Source organism: Onychostoma macrolepis, chromosome 04 (assembly GCF_012432095.1).
Source record: "Onychostoma macrolepis isolate SWU-2019 chromosome 04, ASM1243209v1, whole genome shotgun sequence".
In the NCBI taxonomy this organism is placed as follows: Eukaryota; Metazoa; Chordata; class Actinopteri; order Cypriniformes; family Cyprinidae; genus Onychostoma; species Onychostoma macrolepis.
This window is the reverse complement of record NC_081158.1, coordinates 10,587,387-10,610,198: the sequence shown is the minus strand read 5'-3', so window position 1 is coordinate 10,610,198 and position 22,812 is coordinate 10,587,387. Positions and strand designations below refer to the sequence as shown.

Here is a 22,812-nt window from a genome sequence, read left to right as displayed (position 1 = left end):
CATTTTGTCACTCATTCCATATTTCTGTAGGCTATTCAAAATGTTTTTGTTTAAAACATTAATCTAATTCCATAATGAAATTGCTGTGTTAATGCATTTATATGACAGTATCATATAAAATTCTCTATGAAAAAATAAATAAATAAATCAAAATAATAATCAAAACGATAAGATACACTAAAATCGATTCACACTAAAATCGATACTGGTCTGCACTTCACTATAATGTAAATGTCACGCAGCTTTGCCACACAGATTTTGAAAACTGGACGGCTAAATAAAATGTGCGGTGCGCCAAAGAAATAGACTAAAAGGGTAACGTGGCTGTAGATCTGAGATACATACATATTTCTGCAATAAGCACCTAATATTTGCCGTATAGAATCTATGCCTACACAGGAGTAAGCCCTGTCTAGGCGCTGCCCCATGGTTTGTGTCAAGCCATGTTAGTCTGGTTGTTTGATGAGAGGGAGATGAACGCAGGAGTTGCAATAAACACTTTTATTCTGTTGCACAAAACTGAAGACGACATGATGACGGCACCATCTGATCCTTGCTTGACCAATCAGTGGAAAGGGGCTTTTCATTTCCGCCCACACGTGGAAATCGAACATTCAAGCTGTTTATCCATTTTCTAACCCTGAATGTAAAAACGGAAAAACAAGGCGATTTCTTGTTTTTTCATTTTTTTTAAAAAACGAAAAATGAAAATGGTGTCGTTTTCTCATGTTTCGGTTTTCAATATTTAATCAAAAAACGAATGAACGCAACGTACACGGACCTACACGGACCTTCCGATCATTCCATATCCGTTTTAAATTAAAAAAACAAAAAAACGAATAATTTTTTTATTTATCATTTCCACGACAAAATAGAGAAAATTAAGACAGCTATTTAAAATGTTTTTTTGTTTTTTACATTTTTCTATATCGTATTTCTCAAATCTTACACCTGAAAACTAAAATGTGAAAAATTAAATGAAAATCATAAAAAAAAAATCGTCTATTTTCAACCAAGAAGCTACTTTTTCTCATCAGCATTTGCAAAGGTCACCGGCAGAGAGAGCAAAGACGCGGCAAATGATTACAATGGCATGTTTAGAAGGGCATGCAGAAATGATCATTAACATGGTTAATGATCATATGAATTATGAAACTATTTCTGCGCACCTACTCCAGATGGGTGTGCAAAATGCTCTGCAATTAGTGTTCGCAGATTTTGCAGAGAACATGGCATAAAAATACCAACTTTTGGGCGCAAATTCATGACAGGTTACCCGTCATCAAAAGGCGTACATGCAGGTGAACTTCGGGTCAGAAAAGTGCTACGAGAGGTTCATCAACCATATCATGAATTATGGCAAAAGCTTGGCATTGCCCAGTTTTAAGGGCCTTGTCTAATAATTTCAAGTCAAAGTTTACTAACTATGTATGATCATTGCTTATTCCTGAGAGATACTGTCATGCAGGGGCAGTGTCGTTATAACAGCTTGTTTTGTGAACTCTTAGGGAGTACGCAATCTGAATCCAGTCCCTTATAATGCTGAATACATGGGACATAAACTACACTTGGACCAAAATGAGAAGCTGGTGATGTTTGGTGTGACACATGTTGTGGCAGTAGATGGATTCAGCAGCCAAATAGTGCCATATAACACCATGCCTGTTAAAAACAACTTAATCTATCAGAAAGTTTACAGGTGTATACAAGTTCCATTTGCATTTTTTTTTTTATTATTTTGTATCAGTCTTAAACCAGTGTGGTTCTCAATTCTTGACCTGAGTGATCACAGCACTGCACTTTTCAGATGTCACAGATTGTAACAATTTTTGACTCCCTGAGCATATTTTGCTTTGGGTCCCCTATCCATTAAAAAAAGAGAAAAACTATATTACCCTAGTTTTTAGGCCCATGAATGATTTGATATAGGTGTTGCATGTGACACCAGGTCACATGGTCAGGTCAGAATTGAGAACCGCTGTCATGAACAGATTCATCATGTTTTAAACATTTCAACTGCACAGTCACAGTTTTTAAGCTAAGATTTTCTTTCAGAGAAGCAGTGATAAATAATGGATTGTGGGATCAAATCCGGGTTGACCATGGGAAAGAGTTGTACTTGTGCTTATACATGCAGGAGCAGCTGGCTGGACACAGGTACAATATCAACAGACAACATCATCAAGGCTATGTTTTTCCTTCCACATCAGAACGTTACCTGAAGTCCACGATTTCTTTGCACAGTAAAATATTAATATTCTTCGTCCACAGAATCTTAAAGTTGAGCGAATATGGCGAGAAATAAATAACAGAGTCAACTATCCCCTGAAAGAAGCCCTGCTGCAACTTCAAGACATTAAAGAAATTGTGTTATTTGATTTATAACTTTTATGACATTATAAAGTGGACAATTACTCTTCAATTAAAGTGCGGCAAGAAGTGCATCTTAATCTGAACTTGACTAAACTTTAACAGTAATAACGTTTTTTATACAACTTAAAACTGTATACTCTTAAAAGTAAGCTTTTACAAACACTGGTCACCCTAACAAAGAGTGTCATTATGAAATGGCAGAATTTCCTTTCTTGTACTGATGTTAATCTTTGATAAGATCACCAAAAGCAGACAATGCACCATCAATTCCTGTGACTATGAAGGTGTTTTCCCTGGAGTTGTCTGCTCTGCATTTTACACAGGTGTTGACATTTCGCTGCCACTGTTCCATGCACCCTTTGCATGCAATGAGACTATGACAGCAAACCGCAAAAACAGGATCATTCATGGGCCCTAGAGGATGAAAATAAGAACATTACTTGTTAGTCTTGTGATAATATTTTAGGGAAGTAGTCAAGGGCAAAGAAAGAAAAGTGTATTACAGAATAAAATTACAAAATACTACAATAAATGAACAAATGATGAGATATTCTTGCCAACAAACCTTTGCAAGCAAATGCATTTTTGATGGCTGTTCTTTCTTCATCCGTGAAATGTAGGGTAAACCGTCCACGTGCAGTGAGCTCTGTTAATCCCCTGATAGCCTGTGCAACACCTGCCAGTTCTTGAGATGCCAACACCACCTCTTCAATCCTTTCTAAAACCTCTGGTAGCTGGCTGTCGTCATCTCGTTGGCTGGGGAAAGAAATTAGTATGAGGACACCATACTAATTAGTATGAGGACACTAACATGCTCAATACCTTACTAACACTACTCCTTTTGGATCTCATCTCCAAGATCTGTTGCTCTGGCACAGCAAAAATCTTTCTAGATGAAAAGTTAAATAACTGTATAATCAAAAAACATTGTTACATTGAAGACACCAAAACAAGCCGCTGCCAATGTGCATTTTATCAAGGCTACATAATAATCAGAACCTGATTAAATTTTTCTTTAACTTATTGAGGGCCAGAAAAAGTCAAGTAATTGTGTATAATGTTTTTATGTGACTTGAAGCATAATTTCACAAAGTTTAAGATATTCTTATACCAGGGTTTCTACAGATATAAAGAAGTTAAATTAAGTTAAGACTTAAGACCTTTTTACCACCTTATAAGAAATTTAAGACCAATTCTATATGGTGTGCAAAAAAAAAACAAATATTGACAAAAATGATCTCTTATTGATATTTTTGGATAACAATAATGGTAACACTTTAAAATAAGGTTCATTAACGCTTAGCTAACAATAAATTGTACTTCCACAGCATTTATGAATCTTTTTTTTATGTTCATTTAAACATTTACTAATACATTTAATACACTGTGAACTAACATGAACAGCTGTATTTCCATTAACTCACATTAACAAAAATGATCAAGTACAGTTATAAATGTACTGTTCATAGTTAGTTCATGTTAGTTAATACATTAATAAATTAAACCTTAAGTGTTACCACAATAATTTAATTAGGAGGTATGAATTATATATATGATCTTATTCTAATACATAAATAATTCCGACACTAAACCGCCAATAACAGGTGGCAAATTCCTGCCTTAATGAGCGATTTGTTGTCTTGTTCAATAATATGATTTGATGAAACGACTGATCCATTCAGAAACGAAGCATGTCTTTATGGATGGATTGTTCAAAAACAGATGCACAATTGTTGTGCTTTGGCTTTGCTTGGAAGTATTTTTGTATTTTTGCACTCTTGAGTCATATTACTGTATAGTATGTTACTTAAAATAAAAACTCATACAGGGATATTTTGGCTTTCATAACTTAAATTATAGGTTCATTCAAACTGTATTCTTATAGGCTTCATTGCGCAGTGAACGCTTCTGAACTCTTAAGGCGAGCTTTTGTTTGGTTTTTGCAAAGTGAATGATAATGTTGATAGACAGATAATGTCCATAGACATTTCCCATCACCGGCTTAAACCACCACAAGAACTCATCCTTCTCGAGCTGTTTTTCTTTAAACCTTTACCCATTTTAAACTTGTTTGGGAGCTGATCAACATGGCCGTAGTTCAACATGTATTCTGCTGCCTCAATCCTCTCTCTGATGACGCAGTAACTATCAAGGGGGGAAATCTTCAATCTGTCTAATGACTGTAAACAGTCATCGGGTACAACAGACTGAAGAAATTGTTGCAGCAATATATCAAATCTAAATTTAAGTCTTTTTAAGGCCTTTTATCAGGAAACCTTAATTTAGCACATTTTAAAGACCAGCAGACACCATGTATACTCCTCAGGTGTATAGAACTATTGCTTTTTAATTTGAATCGACCAGTACTTTTTTCTTGTTTGCAATTACCTTTTGTTCCCTCTGTATCAAGGATTTCGTTTCCCTGGCCATCAGTCTGTAACATAGTGTCCTCGGACCCAACAGCATCTTGGATTTTTGCCAAGATGCCAGGAACTGATGCCTCATTTTCCTGGAAGCGGATTGCCACCGTCTTCTGGTATGTCCACTTCCCAGCCACCAGATCAGCAAGAAAAATATTCCTATACATGAAAAGAAGTTTCCTTTAAATCATATCCAAATATCCCCATCTTCCTATAGCTTGAGAAAAACACAATGTAAAGTTACAGTGTAAAATAACAAAAAGTATATTTGCAGCTGTGATAGCTGCCTGCGTAGCTGAACCAGCTGCACTGGGTGGCTGGAATGCAAAGTGCACAGATCCAGCAGAGGACCTAATACTTGTGTCTGGTTACGGCAGCTCCACAGAATCACCATGAACTTCATAGTGTCCTCTTACTTGAAGATCAAGGCTGCTGAAATAGCTGTTGTCTCCAGCAAAGATAGCAATATTGCTATCATCCGTTATATAAAGACTCGAACTGCACACCTTAAAAATGAGAAGTTGTTAGTAAAAATATATATTGTGATGGAATTGTAATGTTTTCTAAAAATGTTCAGAAACATAATTGGCTGGCCAGTATAGGGTAGACGGAGTACATTTGACTTTTTTTTTTGCTTTTTCCTGACTACACAAAACTAGCAGCTGAGACAAAACAATTTTTACATTATAATTCATTTGCATGTGAACTAGAGAATTATAAATCAATATCCATAAGAAGTTTATATTTTCCACAATTAGCTCTTAAACATAAGGTGTGTTTTTGTCTCAACAGTAATCACGTAACGTTAGAGTACAGTGACATGTCACATGACGCCAAAGTTTTGGGGACATCACGCAAGTTACGTTGCTACGTAGGCCTTCGTATAGAGTGGGGGAACTATGATGTCACTTTGTAGGCTAAAACTCGGAAGCGAGTTAGTATTTTATAACTTCAGGTTCCATCGTCCCAGAGTCTGTAACGAATCCGACGTACAGTGAGGCGTACAGATCCATGTGCAAGCTTTTATTAAACAGTGACATAGTCAAAAACACAGGCAGGGTCAAACATCAGCAAGACACAGAGTATTCCGAGGGCATGTGTGGTTCATCGATCAGTGAACAATATCCACAGGGCTTGACAAGAGGGGTAATCCGATAACGAGAGCAATAATATAGGCGAGGTTCAAACAGAGTCCGAAACAGCAAGCAAAGGGTTAATGAGCATTTCAGTGCTGAATTGATAAACCTATTATGCTGAAAAATAACTTAATGTGATAATTAATGTTATTCATTAGTTTGCACATGTATCCTATGCTTGCTGAGTGAACTTTAGTGAAAGGCTTGTCAGTTATGATAGACTGTAATTGATGGAAAAGTTTTAAAGTGCATTAATAGTGCATCAATACCAAATTGAGGAAGTTCTTCCCAAACTTTGTTTTATCAGAACATTGGGTGGTGAACATTGTGACCTTTAGGCACCTGTGGAAGACCCTTGTGCCCTACATAGTCCGGACGAAGCCAATGACTGACTTGTAGATGGCCGAGTTGTTGTTTTTTGGCATTCCCAACACATGTCTGCCAACCTGACCGAAGCAGAGAAATCCGAGCAATGCAGAAACCACGAAGAACACCTCATGAAAGTGATATTAGAATGCTCACTGTATCAAGACATGGTTCAGAAAGCCAAGGATACTGTGAAAGACCATGGCATTCATGAACTCTGTGCTTGTGATCCATGCTCCCGAGAAATCACAATGCATTACTCGTTTGATTTTGCCCAGCAGGTGCATTTTCCCTCCAATCCACTTCAGCCCCGGTCCTGTGTACATCTTGACCCCCTCGAAAATGTAGCTTGTTTGGCATTAACTGTGAGGCTATTCCAAGACAGGTTAACTACCTTATCGATGAGAGTGTATGCATCACCAAAGGGCCAAATGCTGTGGTGTCATTCCTTGATCATTTCTTCACTCGATATGGCATGGGTGAAAAGCACGTCCAGCTACATTGTGACAACTGCGTAGGCCAGAACAAGAACAATACTGTGCTACAGTACCTGCTATGGAGAGTTCTTCATGGATTGCATGAAACAATTTCATTGAACTTTCTCATTGTGGGCCATACAAAGTTTGCACCAGATTGGGCATTTGGCTTGAGAAACAAAGCTATCGTCGAAAGATGGTATCATGTCTGGAAAATATTGTTTATGTTTTTTGAAGCAGCACACTGACTGGAGTTAACATCCCGCAACTGGTTGGACGGGAAGATGGGGAAGTCATAGTGAAGGAGCGTGATTGGCAGTCATTCCTGAAGCCATTCTTCCGACAGCTCCCAGGAATAACCCAACACCAGCATTATCGGTATGTAATTTATGGTACTATTGTAAATAATACTATATAATAATATAAATAATGCTCAAGTGCTGTGGGTGTGGTGTGTGCTTCTGTGTTACATAGGTATCTGCATATAATAGTGAATGGATCTTTTACAACTAGTTTTCCTCAATCCTCTGTGTTTTTCAGAATGAGCAGTGACCATCCTGGCTGGGTATTTTACAAGGCCTTTGCCAACTCTGGGAATATGATTTATCCTTGCTTCTAGAAAATCCTCAATCTATATGCTTTCTAACAGCTTCATGTGGCCGCAAACATTTAATTTGAACGTGGCTTTAAGCAGTATGCATCATTAAAGTTTCACTTTCACCACGTAAAGCCAGTAAATGTGGTGTTTACATGTAATAATTGTAATATGAGTTTACCTTATAATACGAACCCAGAGTCTCTGTATCTGTTACAGAGGAGGCTCCCGTACCGCCTCCTCCGTACCACCAGAGGGAGCCTTCTCCCGAATATTAGTATTCCTTCTTGCCTCGTATCTGGGACTGATTCCACTCCACACCTGCACCTCATTTACACACACACATAAAAGCCACTCACACACACCTCTCCTTGTGAAGTCTTGATTTGCCCTGGCTGTCATCTCTGAGCGTTATTACCTGTGTTTGTTTTATTATCTTTTGATCTGGACTGTTATCCTGTCTCTGATTGTTCTCTGCCTGCCCCGACTCGGATTGTTTCACTGGACTCTGATTCTAGCTGCCTGCCTCGACTCAGTCTCAGTCTTGTCTCCTTTGCCCTATTTGCTGGTGTTTACTCTGCCTGTCTGACTATTCTCAAAGCTATAAAATGGATCTCGCTGAGTCTGAATCACAACAGTATCAGTAGAAAAGCGATAAAACTAGCTTCTTCCATCCCGAGGACTTGTGTCCCATTTCGGGGCAAAGCAAAAAAAAACATTGTCGAGCAAAAATATAAAATGCGGGAAACTATTCATTGGTTATTCTAAAATGAATTGTATTACAAATTATACTACAATTGGAAAATACTGTAAATTGATAAACTGTCTGGCGTGATGACGTTGAATGTCTCCGACAGCGCCTGTAGTCCCATTTAGCAACTTGTTAGCAACCGTCTTTTTTAAGAAACGTAACGGTTTTAAAAAATCACGAGTGGGGTGCAGCTGGTCTGTTTTATGTCGTAGAATAAAACGTGAAAGTATCTTGAGCTTGTGTGAACCACGGACCTTATTTAAGGGATTTAACCAAAATCCCGTTCGAAAAACCCATTGACTCTGGGACGATGGAACCGGAAGTGCTAACCCTTACAGAAAAACCACATGAATTTCACATGTGCAAAAACACATGTGGTCACGTGGCCACATACACATGTGAAATTTCATGTGTGAAAACATGGTAAAATCACATGTGACACACGGTAAAGTCACATGTGACACATGTGAAATGCACATGGGGAATGTGTGTTTTTGGAACATTTTTGTGTGAATCCCATGTAACATCCCATGGGATCACATGTGAAACACATGTGTATTCCCATGTGAAACCCATAGGATCACATGTGAAACACATAATTAACATGGGAAACCCAAGGGATCATATGTGCAACTCATAATTAACATGGGAAACCCATGGGATCACATGTGAAACCTATAATTAACATGTGAAACCCATGGGATCACATGTGAAACCCATGGGATCACATGTGAAACCTATAATTAACATGTGAAACCCATGCGATCACATGTGAAACCTATAATTAACATGTGAAACCCATGGGATCACATGTGAAACACATAATTACCATGTGAAACCCATGCGATCACATGTGAAACACATAATTACCATGTGAAACCCATGGGATCACATGTGGAAAATGAAATGCAAATGTATGTATCTCCGGTGTGTGTACAATACAAAACTGTTTTTTTCAAATGAAACATTTAAACCACAAACTTGCAGGTCTGCAAGCCGTCATGGAATTAGTTCATATTGTGGAGAAGAAAGAGAGAAAAGTCTGTATTTGCACATACCTTGGACTTAAACTCATAACCTTTGACACCAAGGGCAAGCCATGATCTTGCTAAGCTAGTAGTATGAAAATTGGAGTATCCATGCTGTTACTGAGACCGAAAACGCATCTATTGACACATTAAGCAGCAACCACTAAAAATAGTAGGGCAAAAACAAATGCAATTGATACAAATTGAGCTTTTATTTGCAAACATGCAAAGGTAATATTATTAAAACCAGCTGATCCTAAAAAAAGAGCAAAATGCCCCTAAAGAAGTTAACATACAATAAATACATTTATTTTCAAATCATAAAATCTTAACAAAATTATTAATTGAAATGCCTCGAGGGCAAACATGTCATCTGAAAGAAAGAAAAAAAAAGTATGTACAACAAGAACATCTGTGTGTTTTTGTGTCCATCTGTATAACAGGTATTAGTGTGTGTGTGTGTGTGTGTGTGTGTGTGTTTATGCATTTTTTAAGTCTTCTGTATCTCCTCCAGTAGGCTCCCTGTTTTGGGATTAAAAAACAAAATAAAAAATTAGAGCAGTACAAGCAAGTCTATCCTGGTAGACTTAAATTTCTTTTCTTCTCAAGATTCCAAGATTGGTTGTTAGTTTTTTTTTTTTTTTAATGATGTCTCATCTACATACAGTTGTGATCTTAAATTTAAGCCAATAAAGACTTATGAAAATTGAGTTATATATATATGAGATGCACCTGTAAATATATGATTTTTGTATATAAAAAGTTGTAGGACAGTGTTTAACTTTCTGCACGTCTCCTCAGGTCTTTTAATTTTTGTGCCATGACCTCGGAGTCTCCAATGCCCTTATAAACTTTTTTGACATGGTCTGTAAGAAATAATATAAATTATTCAAAAATGTATAAACAATTGTGGATTGACATACTAAAGAGTGCCTAATTGAAGGGGTCCTTCACTTCTAGCAAAACCAACTTTCAATAAAATTAAGATGCGTATACAGAATAAAAGCAAAACAATTTTCAACTAGGTAATCAACTAATGTCATGCAAACATTGCAGCTTATCAACTCCCTCTGATTACATCTAGAAGACACCTTAGACATTGACTAGACCAGACAACGAGGGTGTGAAAAGTGACTGCTTAGAAAGGGTAGCTACTGAGGTGAATAGTGGCAGGTGCTCTGATTGGGGACTGGGTGCAGGTGTGAGTCCAGCGGGATTCTGGGAAATTAAGTCCTAAGTACTGATAATGGCTGTGACTGGACTGGTGACTGGGGATTGTGACAACAGCATACTGTTCAATGAATATTAAGTGATCTAATCTAACCTGTGTGTGTGACAGAAATGATCTCTTTACCTTAAAATGGAACATACAGTATGTCAACAATCACTGCATATCAATTTAATACTTGCAGATCCAATTTTAGACTTTTTTTGACCTGCAGAAACTATGAACTGCCCAATGCAAGTAATACTGTATCATGCTTACCTATTACAAGCCTAACTTTAGCTTTATCAAGGCATGGTCTTTGTTCCCCGATAAGCCCTTTTTTTCCTGTGACAGAGCATTTTGACATTCCTTCTACTGTGAAGACGGAGTCCATCAAAGCTCTGGTTAGTTTTTTGTAGTTCTCACACTTCTGAGTATAATCCAGGGCAATGGGGTTCATTAATTCTGTAACTGACTTGTTCTGTAAAGATAAAAAGATATTTCAATACATTCAACCTGTTAATATTTCATTATAAACTGATATTTCTGTTCTACAGATGAACGAAAGTCTTATGGATTTTAAATGACCAGAGGGTAAGTATTGGATGACAGTAGGGGTGGGTGATATGGCAAAAATATCATATCAGCTTTAAAGCACAGGCAAATAATGTATTTTTGTGATTGTGAATAAGTGCAGTGTCCCGTGAGAGTAACTCTACCGCTGAGTTAACACTGATGTGAATGTATGTGACGTTGTACAGCATATTGAGACAGAGGCGCCAGAACTGCAACTGACAGAATGTGTGATGTAGCACAATACTACAATATTTCTTCAAAAGCAGATTGTGGAGACATTTTTATCATCCACAATCACAAATCGTCATATCACACACCTGTAGGTAACAGACTTTTCATTTTGGGTGAACAAACACTGCATGGTATAAAGTTTAAATCACTTTTCCTAACTATGTAAATTATACCTTTATCTCTTCGGTCTGTTTAAGAGGGACCTCTTGGGTGATAGAAGTGGGCACTGGGTGGCTGGGGGTACACCGAGCTCCCTGAAAAGCATCTTTCACTGCTTTCGTAACTGTATCTGCAAGTCCTACACTCAAATTAAAGGAATGAACATTTAACGCAAAGAAATCACCAACTGACAGTCCACTCTGTCCACTGGTGAGTGTGCTCACCTGTGTAGGGCCCTATGAAATCCATTTTATTTTTTCCCAAATTCTGTTTTTTTCCCGTTTTTATTTTTCTGGATTCCGCTTTTTTCTGTTTTAATTTTTCTGGACTCCTTTTTAATGGTTAAATTAGAATAAATTTTATTAATCAAAAAGCATGTCTAATTAATTAAAATCACATCAATTTATTAAAAGTAAAAAATAAAAATAAAAACTACATGCTTAGGGCCCTATGAAATGTTTTACTTCTTCTCTTTTTCTGTTTTAGCATGTCTAATCATTTTAATGCATATAAAACAACTTAATTTATTCAAATTTATTCTTACAATAGCCTTATGAAATTTTTTGTTGTTGTTGTTTTTTGTGTTTTTTTTAGCGACTCCTGATCAACTGAACTGTAGTAAACGCAAAACAATGTCATACACAGATAATGACTGATAAAACTATGTTTTTACTAGCGGACAACTACAGTGAATACTGTAACATTTGTTAAAGTTACTTACTTGACAATATTGTGATCTCAAAATGCATTGAAGACTCAAATGCAGCCGTTTGTGATTCTTGATTCGCACCCGTGAGCATACGCGTGTGAAGTACAGACACCGATGCAGGAAAGGTGGGTCTGACTCCGGGCTACTTTTACACTGTTGCCGCGGGTTATAATGCAAGTTAGCAGTTCTAAATTCACATTAAACCACGGCTTCATGGGTTTTTTGCTCTAACTTATGTTTGGTTTTGTGCTAGTATTGGTATATTTTGCATGCTAGTGATAGGAATCAATCCCTTGACGTGATTGGTTATTGGTTTGTGACGTAGCAACCCGAGGGCTGTTTCAAACTGCATTTCTGGGACAGCCTTTGGGAAACTACAGTTTTAAGGAGAAAATACTCAGCAATGGTGTTGATTAATGGATTGGCACATGGTTTGTCTAAAAGCATATTAAAAACACCACATAGACAAATAAACAACATTAAAAACTTGATTTTCACTACAGGGGGACTTTAAATAAAATTAACTTGACCTGCAAGGGGGGCGGGGGTGCCGTTGGGGGGGCAGGGAAACACTGTAATATAACTATTATAGTAATACTGCAATATGGTTCCCTTTATTTACCCTCTTGCAGTTGAAGGTTCAACCTTCGCAAACGCCTGATATCTTTGTCCTTATCTTTAAGCCTCTCCTCAAGGTCCTTAATTTAATTTTTGTAGTCTCTCTATTGGTGTAGAGAAGAGAGTGTAGAAAGAAGAGGGTTAACAATCTGTCATCAATTACTCATGTCATTCCAGTCTTTGGAACATCAATTAAACACTTTTTTTTTTTTTGTGAGATATACTAAGGACATTTCTGTCCCTCCACTCATAGTCTATTTGCCATAAGTTATGATGCTCCAAAATTATCACAAAGAGACTGCCATATGAATCAAGATGTTTAATGCCAGCCTTTTAAAAGGACACAATCAGTTTAAGTGATGAAGAGGTTTAATTTAGGCCTTTACTCACGTATAAACTCTGAGAAATGATTTTTAGGTCTTGCATCAAGCAAGTACCGATAAGCTTTTGTTTTTACAGATTAAATATATCTTCATTTTGTGTTCAGAAGAAGAACAGAACTGAAAGAACATGAGAGTAATTAAACAAAATTTTTAATTTTAGGTTAACTAAGCCTTTAAAGGGCTGGAGAACTTGTGCTGTCCTGGATGTGATAATCCCAGAATCTATACTTCCTTTAGCCGTTGCTTAGGTAGAATCAAGTAAAGAATGGTGAAACAGGTCTAAAAGATCTATCACATTTACCTTGGGTCGTTTCGGGGTCCAGTATGAAACATCCTGAAAAACAAGTACATGGATAAATATATATATTTTTTTTTTCAACAGTAGTAATAGTATCACATACACTGCTAAATAATAGTAATATATTTCTGGCACAATGTCTTTAAGATAAACGTTTATTTTGACGGGTTGTCGTGAATACCTTTAAATTTCTGTGTGTAGCTATACTCGGTACCACCGCTACTTAAAAAAACCTGGTACCGTGACATTTTCATTTTTTTAGTACCGACTTGGTACCAAAGTACCGGGTCTTTTGACAACACTAGTCAAGATTATAAAAAGTTTTGATTATAAAAGACCGTAATAAATTTTTTGATATGACACCGCCGCTGGGGGGGAGACTGCTAAAATATTTTGAAGTACCATTTCTATGGTAACGCAATGCCTGATTTCAAAATGGTTTTGAATTAAGTGTGTAGAAGAGCATACCTGCACCTCATGGTTTTGAGGACTTTCATCCCCATCATCAGAGAAACCATCATCGTCAGTGGCAATTGTATCCTGGCAAAACAGAAAACATTTTAAAAATGGTAAGAGTAGACAGGTGAGAGAATAATTATAAGTAGAAACAAAGATATGAAAAAGACAAAAAATGGGAGAATAACTATTAAAGGGGACTGAATATTAGATTCCCACCATTTTAGGGCCCATATCCTCCTGACTACCAGCTATGGAGTTTTGTCCTCAGTAGAGTACATTGTATATAATGGAAAAACTTGTTTATGGCCATTTTACACATTTTGCATAAAGAAAAATGGTTTTTAAAAATATCCTTCATAACATAGTTGAGAATCATCTTTATATAAAGTTTGGAATAAAAAAATGAAAATTGATTTGTGATTAAAACAAAAATTCCACTGTTTTTGCCTTTTCATGTCTATACAAGTATTTTTATTAAAAAAAAAACAGGACATTTTTAAGTCCCGATGTCCTCTACAGAGGACATGGCATAACATATTAATAAAATAGCATTTTTCAAAAAAAATTTTTCAAATTTATTCATGACAAAATACTAAATTCACAAAATGTTTTTTCCTGGTAGTCGGGAGGATATCTGTCTATAACAGTGTAACATACCTTTGGAGACAATTTGTGTGTCTCTATCCATTGACATTCTGCTTTTCTTATTTCCCCAAGGCTCTCTGTATTACGATAAAGTGATTAGAAAATTATTGAGCATTATTCTTTAACATGTATTTATATTCTCTTGAAAAGTGTGAAGAAAACAAAGTATCCACTATTTCTTACTGTGTTTTCTGAGATATTATTAATTTGATTGTTTTGTCTTGTCTGCTGTAGATTATAATTGGGTAGATATTTAGTCTAAATATTTGCCCAAAACTAATTTAGGATGTGAATGACGACTGCAAATTCAAATTCATTTTAATCATTTAATTTCAACTGCCTTAAAATGTCTATACATTATCCTGGGTAATACATTTTTATGTTGAACATTTATAAATATAGTTTAATCTAGCATAATGAGGCCATTTTATAGTGTAAGAAATAAACTACAGTAAATAATTAGGCATAAATATTAAAATAATCGCTTAATTATTACTGAAGAGGTGGAAAAGTTACCATGGTAAGTCTCAACTCAATCCCCACCAGTATTGTTTAATAAACTAACATCATAATAAAGATGAAGCTGTCATAAACTTCACTATCATATTTTCATAAAAACAGTTAATTTCTTGGGAAGTAATGTTTTCACCTGATTTAACGAAAATTTTCTGTCAGTAAAGAAACACCAAAATATTTCTGTCAGATGACATTCTGTCATACTGTGTAAGTAACCTAAATATCTCATTTCAAATATTATTTTCATAACTCTTAAGTCACTGCTATAAGTTGATGTGCGTTTAAAACTCGATCGGTAAAAACGATCAGCTGCACGTGCTGTTTTGACAAAAACGCGGGAGGCGCGCGCTGCTATACACAGTATAACCTGCCTAGCATACATTTATTTTGACTTATATATGGCCAATTATAGTCATGAACATACAATAAATAAATAAGTAAATAAATACGTAACGTGTTATGGGTTAATATTTATAATTGATTTGCTTACCGTTTACACAGAGTATCTGGGCAGGAAAAGTTTTCCAACCGCCTTTAGGTGGCGTTGTTCCTATTGCACCATGTTCCACCAGGCCAATCCTCTTGGGGTCACCTAACATTTTTTTATCCCTAACATAATTCTCTAATCCAACACTTACTTTATTTTCTTTAATCCATTTAATGAGCACATACATGTTTGCAGCTGTTTCTCTTTTTGTTTACTAGATTTGACTCTCAGCAACGAAAAGAAGCGCGAACGGAATTGGAACCAATCAGAGTCAATCAGATCATCCAATCAAAAGTCAGGTTCTTCCAAGCTGTCGTTAGGCACAATCCACACACAGCCTGATGGGAGGGAAATAGTGAAGCATCAGATGACGGTTGTGTTTTTAACTAAATGGAGCCGTCAAGAAAGAAGAGGAAGGTACTGTACAGAAGATATTTGCGCGATGGCAACGAGCCCTTACCACGGACCACAAGATATCATATGGATAAAATTGGTAGGCCTAATTGGACCATATAAGGTTGTGACCCCACAGTGAGACCGACTCATTCGCTTTTGAAGTTGATCATAGACCGTGGAATGTATTTAAGTATGCTTACGAATTAACTTTTATTAACTTGTATTAGAAAATAAATTTTAAAAAAGTCTCAACTGGTTGTCTAAGTGGGATGTAATATCTCTCGAGGTCAGTGAAAACATTTAAAATATATAAGGGCAGCTTAAAATAATTGACAAATAATGCAATTTTACAGTGTCAAGACACGAAAACTGCTTTAGATCCCGATGTAACTTAGCTGCCGAGACAATTCAATATTGATTTGGTTCGAACAAAACAACAAGCGCCGCCATGTTGTCAAAACTACTTTAAAAGTTATGTAATTTCCTCGCTCTGTATTTTGATCATATTTGCAACGTATTAGTCAGCTCATGAAAACTAGACATTTTTATTCGATAACAGTGTACACGTAAAGATTCCAGTGTCTTTTGTAAAGGGACCTGTCTGAGCACTGTATAGATGTATAAAATGCATGTAGCACAAAATAAATAATCAAAGTTCACAGAAATGCTACTTCTGATACAATTTGTAATGTTTTTTCCATATTTTATTTGCTATTTTAAATACCTGTTTACCAAGTTTTAAATACCTGATATTACTGACTTCATTTCAGATCCCCTTGATGATGAAGAGAGGTAATGTTAAGCAAATAAGTGAAGTTCTGTTTATCCTGTTTATGCATCTGTTTGAGAGAATAAAACCGCAAGAAACAATATCTGTGCAGCTCTAATTCGGATTGGAGTGAAGATGGCAGGGTTTACAATAATTCAGAGGTAAAATTACATTTGTACATGATGATTATTATAAAGGCTTACAGTACTGGTACAGTATTTATTGAACTTACTACATTAACATCTAATATTGTATCTTCTCAGAAGTCTCATGATGACCATTCAGATAAAGACAGTGCTCCTTGCTCTAGTTTGGACTTTAACTTTGAGGTTAACTTTAAAGGGGTGGTTTACTGCTTTTTTTCTTTGCTTGATTGTGTTTATGGGGTGCAATATATCATGTCTTCGTGTTTCGTTTGTTAAAAAACGCCTTATTTTTCATATATTTCACCTTTATTGTAAGCCGCTTTCTCCTCTGTCATTTGAATGACCGGTTGACTTCCTGATTCTCTGAAACCACTCCCTCAGAAACAGGCGATGGGCTCAGATTGGTTAGTTGGGCCGGTGTGTTGTGATTGGCTAAACTGCGTACTGCACATCGTCCGGAAACTTCACGCCCATCACCTTCACGGGCGACAGTTGCATGTGCTGCGGTCAAATGTAAATAATGGTGTCAATATTGCCGTGTCAGTTTGAGTCAGAATCAGACCCAGAAAGCGGTAATGAAGAGAGTCGAGCAGAACTTCTGCAAGCACGGCAAGAACTTCTTACAAACGTTTCTGAATGAAGTTTGCTGTTGTGATTACATATCATTTTTTTGAAGTTCGTACACGTTTGTCTTATACACACAAAATAGCATCGAACTAACTGGCTACTATAACCAAACAGCGTTGGCTTGTGTTTACGGTCTTGATCAAATCGAAAAATTACGTCATAAAGTATACATGGAAAATACATTTACAAAATTAGTACATTCGGGTCCAAAATGTTTGTACGCATTTGTCAGACACACGAAACATCATTTAACTAACTGGCTACTAAAGCCAGCGTTGGCATTTTTTTACGTCGTTGATAAAACTAAAACATTACGTCTGAAATTATACATGCAAATACATTTAAAATTATGAAATTTTACTTACAGGTTGTGGCTCAACAACTGCTGCCTCTGGTTTTAAAGTTGTAACTGCTCCATGTTTTAGTAATAGTTTCTGTGTGAATCCGGCATTGAACTCGTGTAGATTCTGGAAGCTGTCTTCCGTAAAATGCGCAGCACAGAGAGTTAAATTAGGATTGTAATTGTCAGGAACATAATCAAACATAAATTTGAACCATTGTTGACGAACTACAGCATCCGTAGGAAGCCCGAACACAGAAGACCTGACAGCTGGGTGAAAATAACACCGTTTCGACGGCATGGCTACAACTCTCCACTATAACTCTTCCTCTTCGACAAAGCCGCAGAACATGGCCTTGCCCCCTCTTTGGCATGTTCCGGAGGGAGGGGTTTGATGGGTTTTTTACGTATGCAATCCGGGAAGTATCTCGTTGTAGTCCCATATGAGTCGTTTTTGTAGGCATTAAACTTCCTGATTTTTAAAAGATATCTCTGCTTACGTTGAACTTTCAGCGCAGCAACTTTGCAGATACTGTTCATGCACCAACAGCAACATTACACACTATTTAAAATGAAAAAAGTGAAATCGCAGTAAACCACCCCTTTAATTTTGAGGTTTGAGTTTCAAAATGTTTACGGCTGAGAAATAATGGTCTTTGTCTGTATAAATAATGATTTGTCAGAGCTTAAACACAACCCATGAGTTATGCTTATGAAGCTAAAATAAGTTATCTTTATAAAATGTTTTTAGCAACACACTGGGCACATTTTAGTGGAAAGTGATGAGGAAGAGGGGAGGTTGAACAACGAACCTGAACAATAGGTCTACTCACTTTATATCAAGTCTAACTTGTATTATGGTTGTGATTTAAGCACCACATTAAATTCTTGTCACCTTCTGTATTTCCATTACTGCAGCAGTCTCTTGATGAACACACAACCAGTGACAGTGATGGCACAGGTGCATGCATGGAGTCTGAGGTGTGTTATAATGTGAAATAATGGTCTTACATTGTTTATGATGATCTGTCAGAGCCAAAACACATGGTGAAATGTGTAAAATGGCCATAAACTAGTTTAAAGTGGATCTTAATCTCAGCTATTTTATGGGGTAGACATAAAATAAAGGTGCCTACTTCATGAAGTTCATCGTTCAACCTGCTCTCTTCCTCCTCACTGTCCTCTACAATGTGTCCTGTGTCTTGCTAAAAGTTTATAAAGATAACTTATTATTTAGCTTCACAAACACAACTTGTCTACTAATAGTGTTACCATGATGTCATTTCCTGCCACTTTGGTGACTGACATTAAACAAATTTGAATAACCATCTGTTAATTGATCACACATTATCTATTGTACCAAGGTCACTGTATGGAATAATGTGAGTAACAAAATATTATTAATTTTCTCTCATTTCTGTTGCAGTTCTTTGATGCCTGGACGGACAGTGATAGCTCAGAAGCAAACATGGATTCTGACCTTGAGGTAATTTACGTTTATAAATGGTGTCAAGGCCTTTAATAACTAGTGTTATACTACGGGGCCGTTGAATGCTTGAATCTGATTGGCTGACGAACGTTCTAAAGGTGTGCAATTATTTTCAGGGTACCGCACGGCGAACGTAGTTCCAGGCAGCTCTTGACCGCATCACATGACCATATCACTTCGCCAAATGATTTCTGTTATTTCAAAGACAGCAAATAACCAAAACCCACCACGACACTGGCCAAACAAATAAGTATAGTAATCAATATGATAAAAACAACAGATAATTTCTATGTTTTTGCCACAAAATTACGTTTTATGTATGGAAAGCACATACTCTATTTTTCCCACTCTCTCTCCCTCACAGATGCACACGCAGCTTCAAACACATTAACATTACACGCTAATGTTGTTAGCGCTACTCTGACGATTTTATCTGTAACATCAACTTAAAAACAACTTGACTTCTCACTAAATAAATAAATGATTACAGAGCATTTAAAAAGGCAAAAAAGGATTTCATTAAAAACCAACCCCCAAGTATATTTATTGCACCTTATGTGGGTACCTTAAAGCAGTAGTTCACTTTGAAATTAAAATTGGCTGGTTATTTACTCACCCCCATGTCATCCAAGATGTATATGCACGTCTTTTTTCAGTTAAAAAAAGAAAGAAAGTAGAGAGAAGAATCCAGGGTTTTTACTCCATATAATGCAGATAAACGGGGCTCAAAGGGGTTCGATGTGTTGAGGGTCCTAAAATACGGTTTCATTTTTTTTTTTATGAAAATGTATCTACTTTAACTACAAATGGTTGCCTTCCACTTGTTCTGCGATGCGCATTACATAATCTTTAACCTCACATATTACGAAATCTCATTGAAAAGGTCATGCTGGACGTAGGTGGAAGAACCATCCACATTTTTACTAGATTGGAGAAAGAGGTTTGTTTAAAATTTGAATTGTCCTATTAAATGCTGAATAGGGTGGTTCTTCCACAGTGACCTTTTCAATGTGATTTTGTAATGCATGAAGTCGAAGATTACATAATGCATGTTGCAGAGCCAGTTCAAGGTGAGCATTTGTAGTTAAAGTATATACATTTTAATTTTTATAAAAACAACTTATCGTTTCCCAAGACAAGACCCATGTTTGAACCCCTGTTGATCCCCGTTTTACTGCATTATATGGAGTAAAACCCTGGAGTGTTTCCTTAGACTGTTTATTTTTCGACTGAAGATAGACAGGCATATACATCTTCGATGACATGGGAGTGAGTAAATAACCATTGACTCCTTTAATGCTGATGAGAGGACTGGGATTCCCCTCATTTGGAACACTGTTTGCAAATTAATAACACAATAAATTTTGACACACCTAATAATAATAAAAGCTGACTAATCATAAATTATATTTATAAGGACCTTTCATTATTTAGGACAGAAAACAGTAGCGGTGTTAACAAAGCTAGAAATTGAACAGTATTTGTACAAACTCTTTTCCCTGTCATTGCAGTTTTTTTAGCTAATAAAAGCTGTCATTGTCTCTTCTATGAAGAACCCCCTCAGCAGCCACACTGATGATTATGATGATGGTGGTGATGACACAACTTCTGATGCTGAACACATGGTAGGACTATTTCTTCATATTACAGTAACATTTCAAATTATTTTTAAGTTTAATCACTATTCCGGTTACATTTTACGGTTTGACTTGTAGATGTGGAGAAAAAGTATTGTATTATTCGCAGTTGGATTACAATATAGTGTACATGCACATGCATAGTAGCCTTGTTTCTTCAAGGCTACTATGGTGAATCTCGGTGCAGAATTAAGCATGTGATGTCAATACCATCTGAATTTGGTGATTTAATTGCTCTGGACGTAAGCCAACTGTCAGAAAAATGCGTAGTATACAGACAAGAAAATAGTTGTTTGGTTTGCTTAATACCAAACAGTTTAGAGCGAGATTGAATTCTAAGATGCAATCAGCAATGTACTCTGAGACCAAGTATTTCTGAAATGAATTGCATATAGCAGACATTTACTTACACACACAAAAACAGATCTGCACAAATGTACACAAACACACAAGTTTTATACAGATCTACAAAAGCACACCCAAGTCAATTACAGCACAGATATACAAATACACAAATTACATACAGTGCGGATCTACACAAACACAAGATTGGCTGTTTTTCATGTGGGTATGTTGCAGTCCTGTAATTGTGAATAGTTTTACGTCAAACTATAACTGGTCAATAACTTTTATTTTATTATTGTTAACTGTTGTTTTTTTTGTTTGTTTGTTTGTTTTGTAAAGTATGAAATGTAAGCGTAACGCCAAAAATCCTGTATATGTTGAGGTTGACAAAAAAAAAGAAAAAAAAAAAAGCTCTGTAGCGCAGTGGGTTATGCGAAGATCTACACACATAAACACATGAATGCCTGTTTTTAATGTGAATGTTGCAATCTTGCAATTGTGAACATGCAGTTTTGAAGACTATGCAATAACTCATTTAAATAAAGATTTGTAAAGAAAAAAAATAGTTGCATTTGTGCTTTTATACAGTTTCCATATGTAGGTTATTTGTGTATGTTTTGTGGAAACTTTGCGCTTGCTGAAAATATTATAGTGAAGCTGCAAATAATGCAATATGATGTGATGTTGGAATGGGTTTCATGTTACAGCATCAGAACTGAAAGTGCTGGATCTGAAGATGATCTACTTACTGTGATTGTTTTTTGTATGACTGTGTAGAGAAGATAATTGAATGAAAAGCTTCCCACATGTAGTGCAGTCATACGGTTTCTCTCCACCAGTATGTGTTTTCTGATGTACTTTTAAATATTTTAGTAATGAAGAACTCTTTCCATACAAATGACATGAATGTGGCTTCTCCTTTGTATGAACTTTCATGTGCTGCTTCAGGACTGAAGCCCTCAAAAATGTTTTGTCACATTGATGCTCTCATATGTGCTGTAAGGTGTCCTGTTCGTGTGACTCTTCCGCACTGATCACATGAGTACAGTTTCTCTCCAGTGTGGATTTTCATTTGATCCTTAAGGTTTGCCGATTGTGCAAAACTCTTTCCACACTGATCACATGTGAACGGTTTCTCTCCTGTATGAATGGTCATATGTGCTGTAAGGTTTCCTTTTTGTAAATAATTCTTGCCACACTGATCACACGTGAACGGTTTCTCTCCTGTATGAACTCTCATGACACAAGACCATTTTTGCTTGAGACACTCTTTCCACACTGAGAGCAGGTGAAAGATTTCTTGGCTCTTCTTTTCTTTATTTTTTTTCTGTTTGGTTTGAGAGCAACTCTGAGGTTTTTCTCCAGTTTTGACATTTTTCTCCTCAACTTCACTCAGTTCTTCATTCTCCTCATTTTCTTCAATTGACTCTGAAATTTCAAAAAAAAAGGTTCTTTTTTTTAGTAACTCATTAAAAAAAGAAAAGAAAAACGGAACTCTGAAAGGACATAAAAATTGACCATGATATAACGATCGATTATGATTATTTGATTTTTAACATTTTGTGTGTGTGTGTGTATATATATATATATATATATATATATATGCTATTAAACCAGGCTGAAGCTCAAA

General features: G+C 36.3%; 1 protein-coding gene and 1 long non-coding RNA gene across 7 annotated transcripts; one reads left to right on the top strand and one right to left on the bottom strand.

The window, feature by feature from the left end:
• Window positions 1–1,727: 1,727 nt before the first annotated feature.
• Window positions 1,728–18,760, bottom strand: LOC131538818 (uncharacterized). Of its 6 annotated transcripts, none has more exons than XR_009270681.1 (8): window positions 17,049–17,163; window positions 14,443–14,507; window positions 13,795–13,866; window positions 13,330–13,362; window positions 10,632–10,833; window positions 4,762–4,952; window positions 2,939–3,129; window positions 1,728–2,787 (listed from the first exon to the last, which is right to left on the bottom strand). XR_009270681.1 is itself a non-coding variant. In XM_058772961.1 (6 exons), exons 1-6 carry the CDS (start codon window positions 15,618–15,620, stop codon window positions 9,636–9,638), a joined length of 588 nt encoding a protein of 195 aa, XP_058628944.1. In that variant the 3' UTR covers window positions 9,402–9,635. The 6 variants fall into 6 exon arrangements, 2 of the variants coding, with proteins under 2 accessions (XP_058628944.1, XP_058628943.1); XR_009270680.1 differs by lacking the exon at window positions 17,049–17,163 and adding an exon at window positions 15,437–15,620; XM_058772961.1 differs by lacking the exons at window positions 1,728–2,787; window positions 2,939–3,129; window positions 4,762–4,952; window positions 17,049–17,163 and adding exons at window positions 9,402–9,667; window positions 15,437–15,620.
• On the top strand, window positions 18,607–22,629 carry LOC131538845 (uncharacterized). Its single transcript, XR_009270702.1, has 3 exons — window positions 18,607–18,692; window positions 19,138–19,197; window positions 20,754–22,629. It is a non-coding gene; the product is annotated as an uncharacterized LOC131538845 (long non-coding RNA).
• The last annotated feature ends 183 nt before the right edge of the window (window positions 22,630–22,812 follow it).